Source organism: Plecotus auritus (genome assembly GCF_963455305.1).
Source record: "Plecotus auritus genome assembly, chromosome: 12".
NCBI classification, from domain to species: domain Eukaryota; kingdom Metazoa; phylum Chordata; class Mammalia; order Chiroptera; family Vespertilionidae; genus Plecotus; species Plecotus auritus.
In genome coordinates, this window is record NC_137778.1 from 34419015 (window position 1) to 34441805 (window position 22791).

The window sequence follows — 22791 nt, forward strand, 5'->3', positions numbered from 1 at the left end:
AATAAGCTCAAGACACCTCAAATCCCCACCACCACCACCACTTTGTAATAGACTTTATTTTTAGAGCAGTTTTAAGTTCACAGCAATATTGAGCCAAATATACAGAGATATCCCATATACCTCCTGTCCCCCAACACTCACAGCCTCCCCACCATCTTAGTCCAAAGACATCTCATTTTAACTTCCTTGGATTCCTACAGTTAATGTAGACCAGAAAGAGCTCGCTCTCTCTTTCTTATGACTCATGCATCTTACTACCTGTGGGGAAACTAACATTTCACCAGATTCCGTAACCAGACAACCGAGGGGTCTGGGCTGCCTGTCACTACTTGAGCCACTTAAGCAGAGACGGGGTTGGATCATATATAAGTGTTTATTCCAGTAATACCGGCAGTGTGGGAGAGCAGCAGGTCATCCACAAAAATCTGCTCTGCAGCCCACCATAAGCCCGCTGCTTCTATTGGGTAGAAGGACGAAGATTACGTGGGAAAGTAGGAATTACAGGCATGGGGAAGTGGGCATGGGATAATCATTACAGGTTACAGGTCATGCGGGCTGGAGGGGATTCTCAGAGGGCAGGTGCCTCTGGGCGCCCCGGCACCAGATTACAGGTAATAGGGGCCGGGGGTTGAAAGAGCTGGTGCCTCTGGGACTCGATTGTTTCAGCCAGGAGGTTGTAAATCTTTCTATAATGATAGATAGTTCTCCGGACAGGAGGATGGACTGCATTCCGATGTTAGCTCCCATATTCCAGGGCGGACAACTCCCAGCCAGGTAAAAATGTGCTTTCTCTAATCAGAAAAGAACACTCATGGTTAACAGAGCATGATTAATATTTCTTACAATGATAGTTGGTTTCCAGTATTTTATTTCTGCCCCGAACACCTACTCTGTGTTAGATATTTTCACTGTATCTTCTCATTTAATTTTCACAATATTCCTGAGAGGTAGTTATTAGCACTCGAAAAAAATGAAAACTTAAGGTTAAGCGATTGACCTCTAGAATACAGAGGTTGAACTGTATGGAACTATGTGAAACTGTGAAAAGCGCCTGAAGAGCTGTACTTCCCTGTGATTCAACCTAATAGAATGTGAGCGAGCCAGTACTTTAGTCCTAAAGTCTACACTCTGCCTTGTACCATACGCTGCCCTAGGTACCAGATGCTTTCTTTTCCCTTGGCAGTGCCGTAGTTTCAGACTTATGTCTCTCACCCCCTAAAACAGGGGTCCTCAAACTTTTTAAACGGGGCCAGTTCACTGTCCCTCAGACTGTTGGAGAGCCGGACTATAGTTTAAAAAAAAAAAAAACTGTGAACAAATTCCTATGCGCACTGCGGGCCCGGGACAAGTTGGCTGCTAAGCAGGACAGGCAGCGGCACCCGGCGGGCCGGATAAATGTCCTCGGAGGGCTGCATGTGGCCCGCGGGCCGTAGTTTGAGGACGCCTGCCCTAAAACATTAGGACTAGGGCAGTGGTCGGCAAACTGCGGCTCGCGAGCCACGGTTTGCCGCTCTGTTGACTAATGAGTTTGCCGACCACTGGACTAGGGAGTCGAGAGGAAGGGCAGCCCAAGGTCTGACATATGTTGAGTTGGGACTAGGCGTGTTTCTCTGGAGACGAAAGCTGGAATTGCAGGATGGACCTCTACTGATTTGTGTATCTGCTGCTATTTACAGCTGCCACGTGTGAGCATTTCCGCATTTCCGTACACTATCTGATTCTAGATCCCTTCTGTTTATCACACTCTACTGTAATCATCTGCTTAATTGCTCCCATAGGCTGTAAATTCCCTGAGGACTGTGGTCGTGTCTGCCTCGTCCTTTCTAGTACCTATTAGAATACCTAGCACATCCAAAGTAGGTGATTCATAGATATTTGATCAAAAAAGAAGTAAACAAATGCTACCATCTCACAAGTCACCCTGTCTTCTGCCCAGTGAGCACCTTTTCTCCTTCTTTCTCTCTCTCTCTCTCTCCCCTGTGTCTGTTCATGCACCTGACCTCCTTACCTCCTTCGAACTCATTCACAGCTCAGTGTTTGCTCGGACGTGACTGTGTTTGTCTACTTGGACTGGGAAGAGAATGGTATTGTTTTCAGGCCCCTACGAAGGACTGACATGGGTTGGGCTTGAAGGAGAGACCTGAATAGAGGAACTTTGCCATTTGGATGTGGATCCTTGTATTATGTATTGTAGGAACTGAAATTTTCCACTTGGGTTTTTTCCATCTCTTTGGGGGCCTGGACATTAAAGCAGGTTCTGGCAGGAAAGTGCCCTGGCCTTGTAGAGCCCTCTGGTTACAGAGACTGTGGACACTGCCCTGCTGTCCTTTCCCTGGAAATGAAGGACGCTTGTCACGTTTGGGGCAACCTAGGTGTCTAATGTGGGGCTTAACTGCGCTAGTAGAAGACAGTGAACTTGGAATCTAGAAAGGCAGAAATTTCACCTCTGAGTAAAGTCTTTCCTGTATCATAGGGTCTGTTAAAAAAAAAAGAAAAATCAACCCAGTACATTTGAAGACCTCATTGGCTTTATTAAGTGACTCATGAGTCAGACAGCGTCCCGCCTAGCAGCTAGAAGGATGATCCCGGGGTTGTACCAAATGGAAGCTTTTTACAGGAAGAAGGGTAGGGAAAGGGAGCTGTTAACAAAAGGAAGGACTATTTTTAGACCACTGGCATGTTCTTTTGGGACCTGGGGGACAGCAAGGGCTTCTATCCTGCAGATTGCCTCTTCTCTATATGGGGCATGGTGAGGGCCCATGTGATAGATTACCCCATGGGTGTTGACCAGAAAGTTCCAGACTGGTTGATTAAGGTTATGTTTCTGGAGAGTTTGAAAGGGCAATTAGGTCAGGTATTAAATTCAGGTTTGGTATCATGGGCGTTAGCACAAGGTTTTTTTGTGACTGACTTCATTCACTTAACATAATGTGTTCAAGGTTCACCCATGCTGTATATATCATTTCTCTTAATGGCCAAATCATATTCCATTGTATGGGTATACCACATTTTATTGATCCACTTATCAGTCAGTGGGAGAAATTTTAAAAAGTGATTCTAGAACTTTATAGTGTCAAATATTTATGCTTGAAATGACTGAGTTCCTGAATGGTACTTGTACATTTTGGATTGTATAGCAATTTCTATCTTAATACCACATTTCCTTACCTACAATGATGTCCACCCTTCTCTTTCTTACCCAGGAAGCCCCCTTGGGTTAGGTTATATCTGAACTCCCGTTAGCATTTTTTAATCCATATTTTGGAATTTTGCTCTTCTTTCCTCAACTGGATTACAAACATACTGAGTATAAGAAATACATATTAGACATCGTCATTATTCCCCACAGGGTCTCTAAAGTCCTTTTACAGCCCTAACCGGTTTAGCTCAGTGGCTAGAGCGTCGGCCTGCAGACTGAAGGGTCCCAGGTTCGATTCCAGACAAGGGCATGTACCCTGGTTGCGGACACATCCCCAGTAGGGGGTGTGCAAGAGGCAGCTGATTGATGTTTCTCTCTCATCGATGTTTCTAACTCTCTATCCCTCTCCCTTCCTCTCTGTAAAAAATCAATAAAATATATTTTTAAAAAAATAAAGTCCTTTAACACTAAGAGTGTTGCTAAATGTGCAGGACAAGGGCCTGCAAGAGTCAGAGCTGACCCACTCACATGGCTGACTGTGATCACACTTTTTCAATTTAAACGTCTCCCCCCAACTCCTAGAAATGTGGGATATCTCTGGGAGGCAGTGTGTAAACTCTTGAGCTTTTTTTTTTTTAATTGGCCAGGCAAAGCCATTTCTCTTTTTTTTTTTAAAAAAAAGGGGGATAGGTTGTTTTTTTAGGATTTGCTGTGCCATGGCTTCTACTGGGACATAAATTTGAAACGCTTCTAATTTTTAAAAGTTAGAACCATATTTTGGATTATATGAACGAAGATCAATGAATAGAGTTAACACCGAAGCCTTGAAAAGGAGTCAGGTAATTGGTTACTGCTGGCTGCTCTTAACCAAGTTCTATGCTGAACTTTGCAGTAAAAATCAGGGTGGGAATCCATTCAGCCGAATCCCATGTTCCACATGGATTATCGTGAAGGCTCTGGTCAAGTGATGTTTCCAGAAACAAAACAAGCTACCGACATGGAGAAAGTCTGATTAAACACTGTAACTAGGCAGTGATTTTTCTGCAAAAATAGGTTATAGACGGGCTAGACTTTAACACTTTAAATTGGAATGTACTTGTATTTCCATGTAGTAAGATTTTGTATCACCTGTGAAATGACCTTGATCCGCTGGAATCATTGATCATAAGATTTCAGATCTAATCTGTGATGCTGAAGCTATTTCAGCAGTTCTGTGTGAGACATACATTTCACTGTCTATTTGATTGAACAGACATAATACTAAGGCCTAGAGAAGTAATTCTATTTTTTTTTTATCTTTCCTCATTTATTTTTAACTTTTGTTTTCCCTCCTTTTCAGTTCTCTTTTCTACTTAACTTAGAAGGATAAAGCTAACATGAAGAATGTGTGGATTGGATATGTATTTGTGTGCAGGGTCTGGGATAGCCCAACTTCGGTGTAATCATTTTTTTTTCTTTCTATGACATAATACTAGTTTAAAATGTGGTTATGGCTGAGAACTTTAACTCCCCTATTCAGGCACGGTAAATTGTTTTTATAGTTATAATAGGTAATATTTCTTGAATGATTACTGCACGCCAGGCACCATGCGTGTGCTTTTTGTGCATTATTTCACTTAGTCTTCTGAATATCCTTGTGCGCAAGGTACCATTCCGATTCCCCCTTGACCAATGAGGAGGCCAGGGCTTTTAGAGAGCGCAGGTGACTTGCCAGTCCCGCTTCTCACCTGCAGGGCCTATGCTTTCAGCCACTCCACTTACTGCCTCCACATCTTTCAAGGATGCACAAATGCGGCACATTCCCTAATTTTATAGCTCACCACATTCCCCTAAGTCAGGGAAGATTGGCAGTGTGTCCTGGCCTGGTCTCTGAAATGCGGGAGTGGAATGCTGGATTCGGTTATTGCTTTAACTTCAAGAGGAACCCTTCTGGGTTTCAGTTTCCTTATTTTTTTAAAATATATTTTATTGATTTTTTACAGAGAGGAAGGGAGAAGAACAGAGAGTTAGAAACATCGATGAGAGAGAAACATCGATCAGCTGCCTCCTGCACACCCCCAACTGGGGATGTGCCCGCAACCAAAGCACATGCCCTTGACCAGAATCAAACCAGGGACCCTTCAGTCCACAGGCCGACGCTCTATCCACTGAGCCAAACCGGTTAGGGCCATTTTCCTTATTTTTAAAATGAGGGACCATACTATACTGGTGAGAAAACGGAGGCTCCTGTGCTGAAGCCCATAGCCTAGTATTAATAAAACTCCTCCTGCTTCATACTGTGTAATGGATGTCATCAGGGAAGGAATCGATTCGTTTCTGTACGCTCAGCTCAAAGCCTGAATAAAGTCCATCCTGAACTAAAATGCAGAGACCCCCTCCTTCGGTTCACCCACAAACCTGCTCCTCTTTCTGTGCCCTGGTTTAGTCCTTCCCACGCATTGCCACCCACTGGCTAGAAGCCTCCAAACTGGCTCTGCTCCTCCCTCTGGTCTAATCGAGTCTCTCACGAATCCGCGAGCCCTGTGGCGTCTACCTCTGAGAGGCCTTTTGAGTGTTCCTCCCTGTGCTTCGCTGGCCCCAGACAATCCCCACCCCGTTCTGGTCAGTCGCCTCTTGGCTCATCATCTTCTTCACGCCTACCTACCGTGAATTCCTTCCTTAACACAGAGCTGGCCGTGGCCCTCTTTTGCCTGCAGATCCCTAGTGAGTTCTTGTTCTCTACTGTTACTATTCAGCCTTCTTAGCATGACGCTCACAAACTAGTTGTAAACTGATTTCTGTACCGATTTCAGATTTCCCACTCCTCATCATACTCCTGCCCTGGGCACTTCATGGACAAGCTCTCACCAAATCTTTGTCCATATTTGACTTGGGATGCTTTTATTTCCTTCTTCTGTTCATCAAAATCTGACTTGTTGGTGCTTCACCTCAATACAAATTAATTGTTCTCTTCATTTGCCATCGGAATCTCCTGTCACCTTAAACAAGTGCCATTTATGAAAGTCCAATTTTATGAGAAAGGCAGGGCATTGTTTTCAGAAATGCTCATCACAACACAATTTCTTTAAATAATTAAATTCCTAGGTATACTTAAAATACAGTCCTATATACTGCCCTTTGGTTTACAAGAACACCCCTGTGTTGGTAAGAAAAAAATTATTTTAATATACACTCTGTCCGTCAGTGCATTAAAGAGCGAACAGGCTTGGGCAGTGCTCAGCACCAGGGGCAGTGAGGGACAGATTAGGAGGATGGTTAAGTAGTCCCGGGGGAGTCCTGAGGCCTACAGTCCGTTAGTCACTGGCTAGGTTACTGAGCCATCTGAATCCACAGCTGTCTCAAGGGCAGGAAGAGGGCTGAGTTGAGATGACAAGTTGAGGACCAAGGCAAGTTCAAGTAGGAACCTGTAGAGGGTCTTCGGCAGGTAATGATGATTCATGCCTGTGTGCTTTTCAGAACATCGAGCTGAAGGTTGAAGTGGAGAGCCTGAAACGAGAACTCCAGGACAAGAAACAGCATCTGGATAAAACTTGGTGAGTTGTAGTTTGCACTGGATGTGTTCTGGTCCCTTCCAGAGTCTGGCTCCCTAACCCGAGAATAATAGATTTGGAACCAAATTCCTTACCCTGAACTCTGGCATGTGAATGCCATGTCCAATTCAAGGCTCTGTTATTAAGTCTGACAGACTTTGCTATAGATTGATAAATTCACCAGACCTAAGTTTATAAACTTCCTATTCAATAATCTACTGATATAACACCAAGGGCTGGCATAGAGTTTGGGGAAAATGGGCATTCTCATACACTGCTGATGGAAGTGTGAATTTTGGCCACATTTTTGGTATGTGGCACTACCTAGGTAAAAAAATCAGTATTTCCTCTGATCAAATAGTCCTTAAAAGGAATCTATTCCTTACAAATAAAAACACGAATATGAAAGGATAAATGTATAAAGATAATTCCTGAATCATTATTTGTAATGGCAAAAACCTAGGATCAACTAGGCATCAATAGAGCAATGGTTGAAGGCATTTTCATCTAACCATACTGTGGAATATTATGCAGTCATTAAAAAGAATGAGTTAGTTCTATCCTGGTGGGAAGTCCCTGATAGACTAAGTAAGGGGGAAAGGTGCTGAGTGATGTTTATAGTATCAGCCCCTTTGAGTAAAGGCAAAAGTGCTCTCTTTGTGTATATGTGTGTGTTTGATGCTGCATAGGAAGAAAACTGGAGAGTTACATATCAAATCCTTTAACATGCTTATATCAAAGGATTGAGATTGGAGTTTGTGATGGGAAGAAGACTTGATTTTTTTCTTTATATAATTTTGTGCTGTTAAAATAGTTACTTTTATAATTTATAGTTTTTATAATTTAAAAACTGAGTTTTAAATGACAAGTATTATTAAAATTGCCATTAAAAATAATTTTCAGATTGTATCCTGTTTACATTCAATCTGATCTGTCATTCTTTCTATTGCTACAGTATCTCTTGACATTTAGGATGACTAGTCTAGCAAGGTCAGAATACTCAAAACCAGATTCAATAATACACAATATTCTGGTATTATTAAACACTTACTAAAGCATTAAGTGAGCTGATAGATTTTAGGAAAATGTATAAAATAACAATTGAGTAATAGATTTTGAGATTTGTGTAATGCTTTAAAATTTTTTATGTCATTTCAGCTTTTAATTAGGTGGCATTATCTATTATCTGTTTTTAGAAATGAAAAAAGTAAGGTACAGAGTGTTAAAGTCTTGTTAAATGAGTGGCCAAACCCACATCTTTTGGCATCAATTCAGCGCCTCTGACTTTACAACAGCTGTAGCCTCTTCAATCAGGAATTCCCAGCCAACTGAGCTACTCAGAAAATGTATAACTTCCATTCTCAAGATATTGTAGTTAGCTTTTGTCTATTGCATTTATCAAAGAATATGGAGTCAAAGCAAAAGTTGATGATTCCTGAGGTCTACCTATTTAGGGGTCTTTCTACTTAGGGTTATTCTTTTGACTTGTGTCCCTTGTACAACCAAGACCCTTCTATCCCTCAAAGACTCAAGTTACATAAAGCCTCTGGATGGTACTGAGTAGTGTCCAGCAATAACTAAGGGATCCTGTCATCTTTAGGAAAGCTCCATTTGGTCTCCATGGACACAGCCTTCTGGGTCAAATATTAAAGTACCACTGTGCTTGGGTAGAGTAGCTTTGATTTATCAGGAGCCTATGAAGGTACAATGTTGCTCTCTGCCCTGAGAGCAAGAAGGTGGTCCATGGTTCTCAACAAATGATGTAAAGCAGGAATAAAACGAAACCGGAATTAAGATCATTCAGCACCTGATATTGCCCCCAAATTTCTAATCCTCAGACATCCAAGGGCAGCTGTTGTTAGCTAAAAATAAGCTGGTGACACCTTACCCGCTTCATGCTAGCGCCTGGACATTCATTCCCAAGGACGTCAGAGGAACAAAGCTAGGCCAGAACCCTGAGCCTCGGTAGATTAAATGTCTGCTCTCTGCATGGGATCCTGGGAAAACTGGATCGGACTCTGGCCAGGTAGCCCAGGTGCAGGGCAGGTATCTAGGGGTTACTGGCTATAAAGGAGGAGAGCATTTCTGTGGCTGTCCAAATGGATATTCTGTCCCCAGCACCTACATGGAAGGAACACTTTCAATTCAAATAGCAAGAAAGGCAGGGAACTAGCAAAGCACTCTGGGAGGATAGCCTAAATGGAAGAGTCCCTGGACAGAAGATAGTGGATATGGATGCTGAGTTCTGAACCATTTGATGGCTACTCACCTTCCAAATGAAAGATTCCCCTGTGAAACTATAGAAATAATGAAGCCTCTAGGGCAGGAATGGGGATGGTCCTGCTTGCGGGCTGTGTAAGGCCCTCGAAATCATTTGGTCTGGCCCTGCCAAGGCATTAGGGGTGAGTTAATTAAATGTTTGACCAAATATAGCAGGCTAATTTTTACGTTGAGAATTTTGTATGGCCCACGAATGGTGTTGCAAATGGCGCTTGGCAAAAAAACAAAGGTTCCCCACCCCTGCTCCAGGGAGTCAAGTGTATTCTGATGGACAAGCAACAAAAACTTAAGAGTTCCTGGAAAGGTTGGAAAAAGCAGTTCCGAAAATAATTGCAGAGGGGAAAAAGGCTTCATTTTTCTCCTCATCTGTGTGAAACAACCGACATGGGCTCACGTGCTAAATTACATGACTGGCTCTGACTGGCCCGTGCTCTGTGGTTTCAGTGCCGATGTGGAGAATCTCAGCAGCCACAATGAGGCTGAGCTCCGGCGCCAGTTTGAGGAGAGACAGCAGGAGACGCAGCATGTCTACGAGCTCCTGGAGAACAAGATCCAGCTTCTGCAGGAGGTAGGTAGGGGCCCAGGACCAGGCCCCCTGCCTCTTTCCCTACTGCTCTGCCTCTGCATTCACCTTTCCTTCCCTCTCTCGCTTCCCAAACGCATGGAGTGTCCCTGTGTTTTAGGGCTCTTAACGTCGGTGGGGACTTCGCAGTCTCTCAGTTTTTGTTCTTTTTGCAGGAATCCAGGCTAGCAAAGAATGAAGCTGCGCGGATGGCAGCTCTGGTGGAAGCAGAGAAAGAGTGTAACCTGGAGCTCTCGGAGAAACTGAAGGGAGTCACCAAGGACAGGGAAGATGTACCAGGAGACCGGGTCAAGCCCGACCAACACACTGAGGCCCTGGCCCAGAGGGACAAGTAGGTGCCTTTGGTGCTGTATTTATCACCTGCCTTTTGCCTGTTCTCCAGGCTGTGAGCCACATAGCAGCTGCACTGTTCCCTTTTAAGAACTTACCGTGTCCATTTCTAAGACTCTGTGGCTCCCACAACCAAAGATTTTCTTTTTAGGGCTGCGTCTTCAATGGTATTCATTAAAAGAACTCATTTGTTGGCAATCGGGAGCCTTAAGTAGGTATAAATAGAACAAGGGGTCACATGGTGGCTAACAAGAGATGTGGATTTGCTTATTGTACAAACATTTACTGAGCACCTGCTACATTCCAGACCCTGGGCTAAGCACTAAGGTTACAGAGATGAAAGACGCAGTTCTGTTATCATGTTGCACAGTCTTAATAAGTTCTCTGGTAGAAGTAACATGGGATGCTTGGGGGACATGGAGGATCGACATCTCTTCCAGACTAAAGGTTTCTTAGAGGATCTGAAATCTGAGCCGAGTTTGGAAGAATGGATAGAAGTTAAAAGAAAGCATAGGAAGTGGAGCGGGGTGGGGAGGGAGAGAAATGTTCCGTGCGAAGGAGAAACTGTGGAGGGGAGACAGAGGGAAGGGCGTGTTTCAAGACCTGGCATGGTTCTACATAACTAAAGCAGAGGGTCTGGGGAAGACTAGGGAGAGGTATGCTGTGCTCACAGTAGGGGTCTGATTGTGCCAGCTTTGTGTGCCATAATAAGGAACTTCAATTTGTTTCTAAAGGTAACTGGGCCGTTGTTAAGGCCACTACTGTCCAGGTTACTACAGCAAAACTTCTAACTATTCTCTTCACTTCTGGTCCTGCCCATTTACTGTCCATTCCTACCTAATAATTCAGAGCAGTTTTGACGCGGAGAATTCAACATTATCAGAGAAACAGCAAGATATGCCTTGCGTGTTGTAGATAATGAATAACTGTTTATTGGAACCCACGGTTTGTATATTTCAACACAGCGTTCGGCCTTTTAACTTACTGGTAATCCTAGTCTGCATGTCCAGTTTCTTCTCCAGCCATGGTCTCTTCCCCGCAGCCTTTCCCCTTCTTCCTGCCGGTGACTCTTCCCCAAATATAACCTGTGTCTTCATGCTTTCATTCCTCTGTTCCAGCTCTCCTTCTGAGCCTGTAAATAACCTAGTCTTCAAAAATCTCTTCTGCTGAGCTCTCCCCAGACTCTTTCCAGTCAAATGAATCCTTTTTTTTTCAATCTGTCTTCCTATAGCTCCATGGCAGCACCCAGTGTACTACAGGTACACATACGCCTGTGGTATGGTAGCACTTACTACATTCTATGACCATTATTTGTTTCTCTTGCTGTGTCTCTGCACTCCCCAAACTCTTGGCACACACACTAAAAGAATTAATGTTTTTATAGAGCAGAGATTATGTCTTTTCCAAACTTATATTCCCAGTACTTGGTAGAGTGCATTGAGTATACACTGAGTGGCCAGATTATTATGATCTCTGAATGCATAATAATCTGGCCACTCAGTGTATATCCTATATAATAAAAGGCTAATATGCAAATTGTCTCCTCGACCAGGAGTTCAACCAGCAGGCAGGCCGGCCAACCGCCCATGTCCCCTCCCCCTGGCCAGGCTGGCCGGACCCTACCCATGCACGAATTCATGCACTGGGCTACACACACACACACACACACACACACACACACACACACACACACACACACACACTGAGTGGCCAGATTATTATGCATTCAGAGATCATAATAATCTGGCCACTCAGTATACATAATGGCTATATCTAAGAATTGTTCTTGAGTGAAACAACAATATCAACCCCCAAAAAACTATAACTTCAGGGCCCTTATTTCCAGTTACATACCTATGGTCTAAGGATCCATGGATCGGCTTCAGGAGGCCCATGAACCTGGTGACCATGTAAGCAAATTGTGTAAATGTTTGGGGGCTGGAGCAGAGCATACATGGCTTTCTGAAGAAAAGAATCACAGAGTTCAGTGACCCCCAAAGCTAAAAACCTACTATATTGAACCATGCTGTCTTTGGAGTGGGCGGAAGGTAGTAATAGTATCATGAGCATAATTGTTCTTACTTTTTCTTCAATCCAGACAAATTGAAGAACTGAGTCAGAGCCTGGCTGCCCAGGAGAAGCTTGTAGAACAGCTCTCTCAAGAGAAGCAACAGCTGCTACATCTGTTGGAGGAGCCAACTAGCATGGACGTGCAGGTGAGGTTTGGGCTGTACTTCCTGAGGCACTTGCCCCATGCTTTCCTGAGTCCTGCTTTCTTGTATCTAAATGTATTCGCTATCTGTTGCTGTGTAACAAGTTACTACGTACTTAGTGGTTTGAAACCATAGACATTTGCTATTCCACAGTTTCTGTCGGTCAGAAGTCCAGGAATGGCTTGGCTGGTTTCTCTGCTCAGGGTCTCACAAGTCTGAAATCAAGGTCTCAGCTGGGCAGCCTTCTCTTCTGGAGGCTCACTCTGAGAACTGATACATGACCAAGCTCCCTCAGGTTGTTGGGCAATTTTTTTTTTAGTCCTCACCTGAAGATATATTTTTATTGATTGATTGATTGATTGATTGAGAACATCCATGTGAGAGAGAAACACCAGTCGGTTGCCTCTTGTACATGCCCCAGCTAGCGATGGAACCCGCAAGCTAGGTATGTGCTCTGACCGGGAATGGGACCTGCAACCTTGTGGTGTACGAGATGACACTCAAACCAACTGAGCCACCCAGCCAGGACAAGTCTCTTGGATTTTAATGAGAGACGCAAAGTGGTATGAAAGAATGAGCTCAGGTTTTGGAATTTGAATCTGAGTGTCATCACTGGTTTTATGTATAGCCTTGGGCACATTATATAAACCCTCCAAGGGGTTTCCTCCTCTGTAAAATAGGCATTAAAATTCCTCATGTTCGCTATTTGTACGGATTAGAAATAACATGTATGAGATGTCTAGGGTATTACTTACAACATGGTAACTACGATCATCACTATCCCTATTAACAACCTGAAAGAGTAAGGCTGTTCCTAAAATGCGTAGCAGCTAGAGAGACATAGTCAGTCAGATATTGCAAACCTCGCTCACATTGTAACTGTCTTTGTTTTATCACAAGGACAAAATTAATAAATATAGCTGTTGTTTATTAGTGAGATTAATGGTCATAATTCTCCCTTCAGACCTGTTAGCTTTGCACATAGAAAAACTATTTTGTAGGCAAAAACGGAACTCAGAGTTGCCATTTTGAGTTATTGCTCCTCAGGAGGACCACAATGGAGTATGAATGGTTCAGAGCAAATTGATCACAATGATAATTATCTACCAGTTTAACCTCATGGACAAAAAGAAATATTGAAGCACTTTCTGTAATATCTTGGGAACATTTAATCACTCAAATGGTTCAGATATTATAATATAAAACATATTTCAAGTGTAATTTAAAATATTTATCAATGAATAGTCAACAACTTTTCTGTAGTAATGAAATCAGCACTTATTGTAGCATTTTCTATGCACCAGGTGTGGTTCTAAATATCTTATACATTAACTCAAATTAACAAGTCTGAAAACAACCCTGTGAAGTATATTGACATAGGAGGCATAAAAAGAGAGTAATTGATAATAAAATAATATTTATTTTAATATGTAAGTTCTTGAGCACAATTATATTAAAAAGACAGAGAAATAGGTGCTTATAACTGTAACAAAAAGCACTGTGATTATCACAGCTTCAAATGCAATCTGATTTTATAAGTGATGGTATAACATGCAGGCATGTTCTGTTGGCACTTCAGAAATGGCAAGTGGCAATGCTGTTAGTAATGAGTTAGTGGTGATGCCAATGTGATAATGAGCCAACGGTGATGCCAAGATGAAAAACTCTTGGTAAATTTCCAAATGAAACAAAAACAATTCTCTTCTAATTTACATAGCAGTTCAACTCATGGAAAATTTAGTGTATATTAGTATGTCCATATATACAGTAAAGTCCTAAGTTCAGATGATTATATAAACAGTTTTATTACTTCCATCAGTGCCCCGTGGACGATTTGAAAGTCATTTAAATGTCATGCTTTGTCCATTGCAAGTTATGTAGCACCCTTTGTCCCACTCATTGTGATGACAATGAAAACAAGAAACACCCCCATGAATTTGCAGAATTCACCAACGGAGATTGTACAGGTGCTCAGTAGAACCATGGCCTAAGGGGTCCTAGCCTTCAAAGGGTTAATAGTCCAATAAAAGATTGGCATGTAAAGAATTAAAATACAGGATGATAAATAAAGACATAGAAATAATACGCGTAATGCTAAAGGGACCCATCACTAACAGGGAATAAGTCTACCTAAGGAAGTCCCGCTTGACCCGGCCTTAGAAGATTGAGTACATTGGAGAAGTGCATTCTAAGCAAGGGAAACAATATGTGCATAGTTAAGGATTTGGGAGGAATTGGTATTACCAAATATATGGTAAATGTTGAAGAGTGAAATACATAGCTGGAATGTCCCATAAATGTCAAGCTAAAGACTTCATGTTGTAGGCAACTGAGAATTTTTAAAGAATTAAGCAAGGGGAATAAAAGCATCTGACGTATTTTAGAAAGATAATCCTGGTGGTTGTTTAGACTGATGGACTGAGCAGAGATTTGATGTCATCCCTCGAGGCAGTAAATTGTGGTTTGACACAGCTAGTAACTGGCTTCATCTAATCCATTCTGTGACTTAGATAGAGGCATAAAGATTATTATACAGCCAGTGATACAGCACTTTGTCTCCCCCCTCTGTATGCACTAGTGTGTGGCAACTCTGGCTATTTGTGACACTGGAAGGCTCTGCTCTGGGGTTACCCCTTATCTGCAAATAGTAGCTGCATTTTAGTTTCTGCGAATAAGACACACGGCTTTGATACAGATTATTTGACTTAACTGATTTTATTATCCCTCTGTTTCCCTTTTCCATTCTACCAAAACATCGCACAGCATCCATTGTAGCTGGAGTGTACTTGCACAATACTTCAGAGCTTCTATTAAATAATTAACCTCATAGAACAACAACAAAAATGCCATAAGCTTAACGTGCCACCAACGGACAATACTGTGTTGGCTTCCCATCCTCTGTATCCACTCAGGTCACTAGCATGCTGTGATTGGGGTGCTTGGGAGCTGTTTGAGGTGGCTGTCCCCTTTTTCACCAGGGAGTCAGAAAACTGAACGGAGCCAAGTTTACAAAGCATCTCTCTCTTCCTTGGTGAAGGCATCCTCAGCGTTGCAGGGGGAAGGCTGGCAGTGGCCCCAGTGACGGATATTATTCCCTTTACAGAATGGCGGGAGCTTCATCTCAAAGCACCTCTTAAATGAAACCATTCCTGGAGGGTGTGCAGGCAGGGGAAACGATGAACATTCTAGAGCAGTGGTTCTCAACCTTCCTAATGCCGCGACCCACAGGTTGAGAGCCGCTAGCAGGGCCGCCTAAGACCATCGGAAAACACAGATATGTACATTACGATTCATAACAGTAGCAAAATTACAGTTACGAAGTGGCAACGAAAATAATTTTATGGTTGGGGGTCACCACAACATGAGGAACTGTATTAAGGGGTCGCGGCATTAGAAAGGTTGAGAACCACTGTTCTAGAGGAACTCTCGTTTTGTTTCTTTTCTCTCTCCATTCCCCCCGAGTATAAGGTAATATTTATTACCATGTAATTTCACTGTGGCTGGCCTGAAAATGAAACAGAACAACAGAATTGGGGAGAGGCATGCATTGAACAATCAGGCACCCACACAAAGCAGCAGACACCGAAGCCATTGCATTCATGGCTTGTTTGGAACCCAATGCAGATAATGCTGCTGTTCAGTGAGGCATGTTTCCTAAAATAGCAAACATTCCAGCGTTACCATGGAGAGATCTGAAGTGGAGGTTAAGGCAATAATGGGCTCCAAAGCTCAAGGCAGAGACTGAAAACCTTGCAGGGATTAGTAGCTCAGGCAGCCCCAGCCAACTTCATATGAGGTCTTTTTTTTCTTTCAGAGCAGCTTTTCTGCATCCCCTTCTTAAGCGGATGAATGTTGAAGCTAGAGACTCATTGACAAAACTTCATTCAACATCCCTGTCTCCCAGACATAACCCCCATTGACAACATGTATCAGAAACAGGTCTTATCAGCTAAGACAGTGGTCGGCAAACCACGGCTCGCGAGCCACATGCGGCTCTTTGGCCCCTTGAGTGTGGCTCTTCCACAAAATACCACGGCCTGGGCGAGTCTATTTTGAAGAAGTGGCGTTAGAAGAATTTGTTTAAGTTTAAAAAATTTGGCTCTCAAAAGAAATTTCAATCGTTGTACTGTTGATATTTGGCTCTGTTGACGAATGAGTTTGCCGACCACTGAGCTAAGACAATCATAGTTCTCCAACATCACAGGAAGTGGGAAAATAAGGGCCTTCGTTATAGCTTCACTGAAAATGCTTATTGAACATTTACAGTGGAGATGGTATGCATAATGATTAGAGGAGTAAGCTTCTACTAAGGTTTCCAGAACCTGAAATGGAAAGCATAGTGAAAATGTGAAGCAACATTTCTAGACAAGCTAAAGATGTTCAGAAAAAGGATGGAATGAATGTAGTGTTTGGTTTGATAGGGAAGGATTCTGGGGAGTTAAAGGCAACAACTCTGACGCTTACACGTCCACCGAGGTAGAGAAATTATACAACCAAGTTTCTCTCTCCTGCTGATGTATCTCCAGTTTTATACATTGTTAACCAATGCTCTCCTCCTTGAAATTCTGTCCCCTCTCACCTGTGCTTGGATTGCAGAAAAGTTTTCTCAAGTCACCTAAACTCAGCAGGTCCTGAATCAAATTTTTCATTATCTTTTTGCAAATGGACTGACTCTTCAACTTCACATTTCTGCTCATTTAGACCATTTCATCTATCAGTCTTCCAGACCAAAAACCTTACCTCCATTTTCAATCCTTTTTTTCGTTCATCCTCTCTGCATATATGTCATCAAGTCCCGCTGTTCATGCCTTCAAACTGATTCACACCACTTTCTCCCCATTTCCACCCAGACTTCTATTACCCCACTTATGAATAACTGCAGTGGCGTTTTAGCAGGTCTTCCTGTAATCATCCCCAAATCTCTTCCTGAAACTCTAATTTCTGATCTTTTGAACATTGCCTGGCTAATCTTCCCCAAATAAAGTTTTCATCATGCCATTCTCTGCTCGAGTTTATAACATTAAGTCCTGATTCTAGTTACCAAGGCCCTCCATAGCATCACAGCACAGTCTGGCTTATAGTTGGCCCTTCATACATGTTCTTTGAATGAGAAATTACAGAGGATAAGATGTATTGAGTAGGATGAAGCTGGCCATTCAAATAAATGCCCGGCAAAATCTCTACTCTGTCCCTTTACCTACAGACTTCTGATGATGCTGTTTCCTTTTTCTGCAGTCCCTTCCTTTGTCTCCATTCTAAGACCCATCTCAAATGTCGCTCTTGTCCCCTTTAACTACAAAGCCCATGCTCATCTCAACTTTTTTTTGCAGTCACATTGAATTTAAGTCAGTACCATTTAGTTTACCAACCAGTTGTTCTCATTGTAGCATCCATATTTTCTCCCCTTCAACTAAACTGAAAGCAGAGGAAAGACAGAGTTTGCAAAAATTCTTGCTCCTGGGTTGCTTGATGTAACACTACTAAAAAAATTCACTTAAATAGCTATGGGTATTTAATAACTTAACTGGAAAGACTCTGATGCTTACTATTTTAAGGGATCCTGCTGATACCCATACCCATATGACCACAATCTGTAGTTGAACTGGAAATCTGCTGGTTTTAAAGAAGTGTTGTGAAATGCTGTGTCAGTCATTAATGCAAAACACGATTGTTCCTGACTTCTCAAAAGATTTCCAGACAGCACAGGGAAATAATGCTTGTGGTATTACCATAAAGCCTAACTGGTTTGATTGATATTCTTGCATTTCCTCATCTGCTTTACTTTTCTGCCGTAACCATTTTTTTTTTTTTTTTGGCGTAGTTTTTAGTAATTGGAACAGCTATTCCCAATGTCATAACTAGGGCAATGAAACCTAATACAACTGGTTTGAGGCATGGGGATTTTCCACATCTGATTCTGTTGGAAACTCCCAGCCCAGAATTAGGTCTTAGAAACACTACAATGCTGGGGGTACAAATGTGACTACGGTCCTCAGAGATCCTTCCTAGGGCCCCAAATGTAGAGATCAAAATAGAGATAGTGCAAAACATCCTGACCACAGCAATAATTAGGAATCTTGTTCCAAATTAGTATATCGTTTTCTCTAAGGTCAACAGTTTTATAAGTAGTTCTTCATTGGTGGGTTTTTCAATTTATCTTGAGAATTTCTGATCTTAGACTGAGATTTTACTAATACAGTTTAGGATACTTCTAATGCAGTGGTTTACACAGTGTGATTCCCAGACAGCAGCATTATTAGCATGATCTGGGATTTGTTAGGGACGCCAATTCTTGGGCCTCACCCCAGACCAAGTGAATTAGAAACTTGAGGAGATGGGTCCCAGCAGTGTGCTTTAACAAATCCTGGAGGTGATTCTGATGCATGACAAAGGTGGAAAACCACTGTTTAAATTCAACATGTTTACTTTGTAGATTCTCTGCCTTCAGGGAGCTTTCAGTTTAGTTGAAGGGGAGAAAATACAGATGCTACAATGAGAACAATTGGTTGGTAAACTAAATGGTACTGATTTAAATTCAATGTGACTGCAAAAAAAAAGTTGAGATGAGCATGGGCTTTGTAGTTAAAGGGGACAAGAGTGGCATTTGAGATGGGTCTTAGAATGGAGACAAAGGAAGGGAGTGCAGAAAAAGGAAACAGCATCATCAGAAGTCTGTAGGTAAAGGGACATAGTAGAGATATAAGTGATCTGACCTAGGACATACAGTTGCATGTATCAATACATTTTGAAGCAAAGTGCTGATATATAAAATCAACAATTTATTTACTTAATAGCTTGTTATGATATGTACCCTGCTCTCAAATTTCCCTTTATTATGTAACTTTGATAAGTTTTAGAAATAACCCTTCTATTCTAAATCATCACAGAAGCCCTAAACCTCACCTTAAAATGCTTTGCTTCACTCATAAATGTGTGGTGTGCATATGCGTGTAAAGTAATATTTTCCAAATCTCATATGGATAGGAACTATAAAGTTTTGAGTTTGCAAGTGGGCCTTTTATAAAATTTTTCTGGGCTGTATTTTATCTTCCCAATTTTCAAAGCTATTCTTATGATAAAGTGGGGGTTAGCCGCTGTAATGAGTTTTACTGGGAACTCTATTTTGCATTCTTGGTTTTAGGGCCAGAACATCCATACTTAGTGAAATCACACATGCAGACTTCTGTAGCCTGTGCAGCCCAAAGCTCTAAGAGCTGTCCCCTCTCCCAATGGAGCTACTAAGATTTTGTTTTGGTGATTAATTAAGAGAATAATACAATCTATGTGTGCAGTGCCCCACAGAGTTTTAAAATTACTTAAAAATTTTTTTATGATGTTAAAAATAACAACACTCGCTATTATTTACTGTCAAAGTACTCCTCCCAAATCATCTCATTTAATCCTCCGTAAGAAGTCTGGGAAGTTATTTGGGCTCTCATTGAAGGCATTTGAACATCTCCAGGTTGGGGAGTATGGGCTTAGATATACTTAGACTGTTGCTGGCCATGACCTCTCACAAGGTCAGGTTAATAAAATTTAGCATTATTGCCACTGGGAAATAGCCTGCCCTGGGGGACTCCAGGTAACTGCTGGGGCTGTTTTCCTTCCCGTGAGAGGTGTCTGCATGCCTCTCACAACAAGAAAATTCTTTATTGTAAATGATTTGACACCTGGATTCCTCCGAGTCAGAGCTCCAGTTTCCCTCCAGTCTTTGTGTGCATCCCACGTTCTATACCCAAAGGTGGGGTGACTTACAACTGTATAGTGTTGAATAAAACAGGGTACTAACTAAAGTCCGAGAAATTCCCAGCCCCAAATCTGCAGAGCAGCACTCCCTGACACTCTGGACTCTTGCTTAAAGAAGCTAGTTCTTTTGTTCCAGAACCTGAGAGAGAATTGGGTGATGGTAATCTACTCTCAGGTGTCTCCATTCTTGAAACAGCCCACTTTCTCTTCCATTGTCTTTAAAATCTCGCTTAACCAGCTGCATTCATGCGGTATTTACTGGACTCTCTCAGGTGGTTGCTTTGTGCCATCTCTGAATGTCTAAAAAGAAAAGGGCAAATCATCCGGGGTTTGCTAAACCTACCACCCACTCCCAACATCGCGAGGGGAGAAACACTTGCCCTTTTTTCTAGTTACTCCCAGTAGTCGCGGGAGAGGTTGAATTGAGCCTTCTAAAATCCGCCCTGCGCGCGCCCCCTCTGGTTCATCCGCTTTTTCTCCACGGCCGCCTCTGAAGCCTCAGGGCCTTTTAATGCAAGCACCGGACTGGATGGGAGAGGAGGTGGGGCTGCAGGCGGGAGGGAGGCGGCACGCAGCGGTACCTAGTGGCCCTGCCTGGCTGCTCCGTCCAGAGGACGTGGCACTGCCCGTGGGGAGAAGGGGGAGGGGTTCGGCTTTCTCCTCCCCGCGCAGAGCCTCCGGACGTGCTGCCGGGCGGCAGGGAGGACCCACGCGGGAACTGATGCGCTTTCTCGGTGAAATCTTAGCAGATGAAAGTGGCCTGGCAGCGGTCAGCGTCCGTCCTGCTTGCCACTGCGAACACACATTGAGCCAGGTTTGCGTTACCCCCCAAGGCGCGGTGACCCGATTTGGGGCGGAGGGACACACTCGCCACCACGCATGCGCAGAGCCGGGGTACGGCCTCCAGGACTACAGTTCCCAGAGGAACCTGCGGGAGGCGGCGGGAGCTTTAGCCGCTGACGCCATCTTGAAATCTGATCCTCTGTCTCCAAGCCTCAACGTCAGAGGCCGGCGGCAGCCCGGGCTCCGCGCACCCAGCCTGCTTTCTGGGAGGACGTGGGGGACGCGGCGGCTGGCGGGAGGGACAGCCGGAGGAGACTTTGCAGGTTCCGCGCACGGCCTGCTCTGCTGTCACTTAGCATCGCCCTGAGGCGTTTCCGCGCTCGCGCCCTCCCTGAGGGGCGGGGCTGGCCACTCCGGTACCCAGCGCTAGCGCGCGGGTGGCAGAGGTGACCCCCTGCACGGTGGGGATCGCAGCGGGCTGTGCCATGCCGGCACGAAGCCACCGCGGTGGGAGACGGAGCGCAGCGCCGCGCCGGTGAGTGAACCCCGCGCAGCAGCCGCCTCGGGGAGGCTGAGAGAGAAGATGAAGGAGATTTGCAGGATCTGTGCCCGGGAGCTGTGCGGAAACCAGCGGCGCTGGATCTTCCACACGACGTCCAAGCTCAACCTCCAGGTTCTGCTCTCGCACGTCCTCGGCAAGGATGTCTCCCGCGACGGCAAAGCCGAGTTTGTTTGCAGCAAGTGTGCTTTCATGCTTGATCGGATCTATCGCTTCGACACCGTTATTGCCCGGATCGAAGCCCTGTCTATCGAGCGCTTGCAGAAGCTGTTGCTGGAGAAGGACCGCCTCAAGTTCTGCATCGCCAGCCTGTATCGCAAGAATAACGAGGACTCCGGTGCGGAGACCAAGGCGGGGAACGGGACGGTTGACATTTCCGGCTTACCCGACGTGAGGTACTCTGCGCTGCTCCAGGAAGACTTCGCCTATTCGGGGTTTGAGTGTTGGGTGGAAAACGAGGACCAGATTCAGGAGCTACACAGCTGCCATGGTTCGGAAGGCCCTGGACACCGACCCAGGAGATGCCGTGGTTGTGCAACTTTGCGGGTTGCTGATTCTGACTATGAAGCCATTTGTAAAGTGCCTCGCAAGGTGGCCAGAAGTATCATGTGTGGCCCTTCTTCCAGGTGGTCCACCAGCATTTGCACTGAAGAACCAGCATTGTCTGAGGTTGGGCCCCCGGACTTACCCAGCACGAAGGTACCCCCCGATGGAGAAAGCATGGAGGAAGGGACACCGGGATCCTCGGTGGAATCTTTGGATGCAAGTGTCCAGGCTAGTCCTCCACAACAAAAGGATGAGGAACCCGAGAGAAGTGCAAAGGAACTTGTAAAGTGTGACTGCTGCTCAGAGGAGCAGGCTCCGCAGCATATGTGTAACCACAAGCTGGAGCTAGCTCTTAGCATGATTAAAGGTCTCGATTATAAACCCATCCAGAGCCCCCCAGGGAGCAAGCTTCCTATTCCAGTGAAATCCAGCCCACCTGGAGCCAGGCCTGGCCATAGCGTGACAGATGGAGTTAGTTCCGGTTTCCTTAACCGGTCTTTGAAACCCCTTTACAGCACACCTGTCAGTTACTCCTTGGAGATTTCAGACCTGCAGGAGCTGTGGGATGATCTCTGTGAAGAATATTTGCCACTCCGGGTCCAGGTATACAACATGGCTACATAGTGTCTTTTTTTTTTATTATAGTTATCCGGCCTCAAGCTTCACATGATTTCTAAATGAAGGTTAATTAGAAAAGTAATCATCGAGCCCATTTTTGCTGCACCTTTCGCTTGTGTCCCATTTAGTATACAGTATGTGATTCGCACTCAAATGATTTGCTTTCCACAATCCCCTTTGTAGCAACATCTCTTGGCCTTCCCATTATCAAAATTGCAGGTAAATATTTCGAATTCACTTTGACCCTATGAAAAGACATAATCTTATGTCTGGACCTAGAACTCTTCTTCCCTCTTACACATCTCCCCTCCCCCTGTCTCCCTTCTTTTTTTTTTTTTTTGTTTTTATTTTTAGATTTGTAGATGTTTTCTCCCATTCTGTAAGGGAGTTAGTTCTTCCCCAGGTAAGCCTCAAACTGATTAGAGCATAGGGTAAAGGTTTGGGAAAACCTATTAATTCACCAA

General features: G+C 43.9%; 1 protein-coding gene across 18 annotated transcripts in view; it reads left to right on the forward strand.

Moving 5' to 3' along the window:
- Positions 1 to 22791, forward strand: part of LOC308237049 (myomegalin) — a 158824-nt gene that overhangs the window by 67931 nt on the left and 68102 nt on the right. For 11 of the 18 annotated variants that reach the window (XM_080647417.1, XM_080647415.1, XM_080647414.1 and 8 more), the window contains 4 exons: positions 6596 to 6672; positions 9394 to 9517; positions 9688 to 9863; positions 11961 to 12078. In XM_080647417.1, the coding sequence (XP_080503543.1) occupies positions 6596 to 6672; positions 9394 to 9517; positions 9688 to 9863; positions 11961 to 12078 (495 nt within the window). Of the gene's footprint in view, positions 1 to 6595; positions 6673 to 9393; positions 9518 to 9687; positions 9864 to 11960; positions 12079 to 20356; positions 22313 to 22791 lie in introns of those variants that run through there. The other 7 variants (XM_080647412.1, XM_080647423.1, XM_080647422.1 and 4 more) reach the window with 1 other exon arrangement.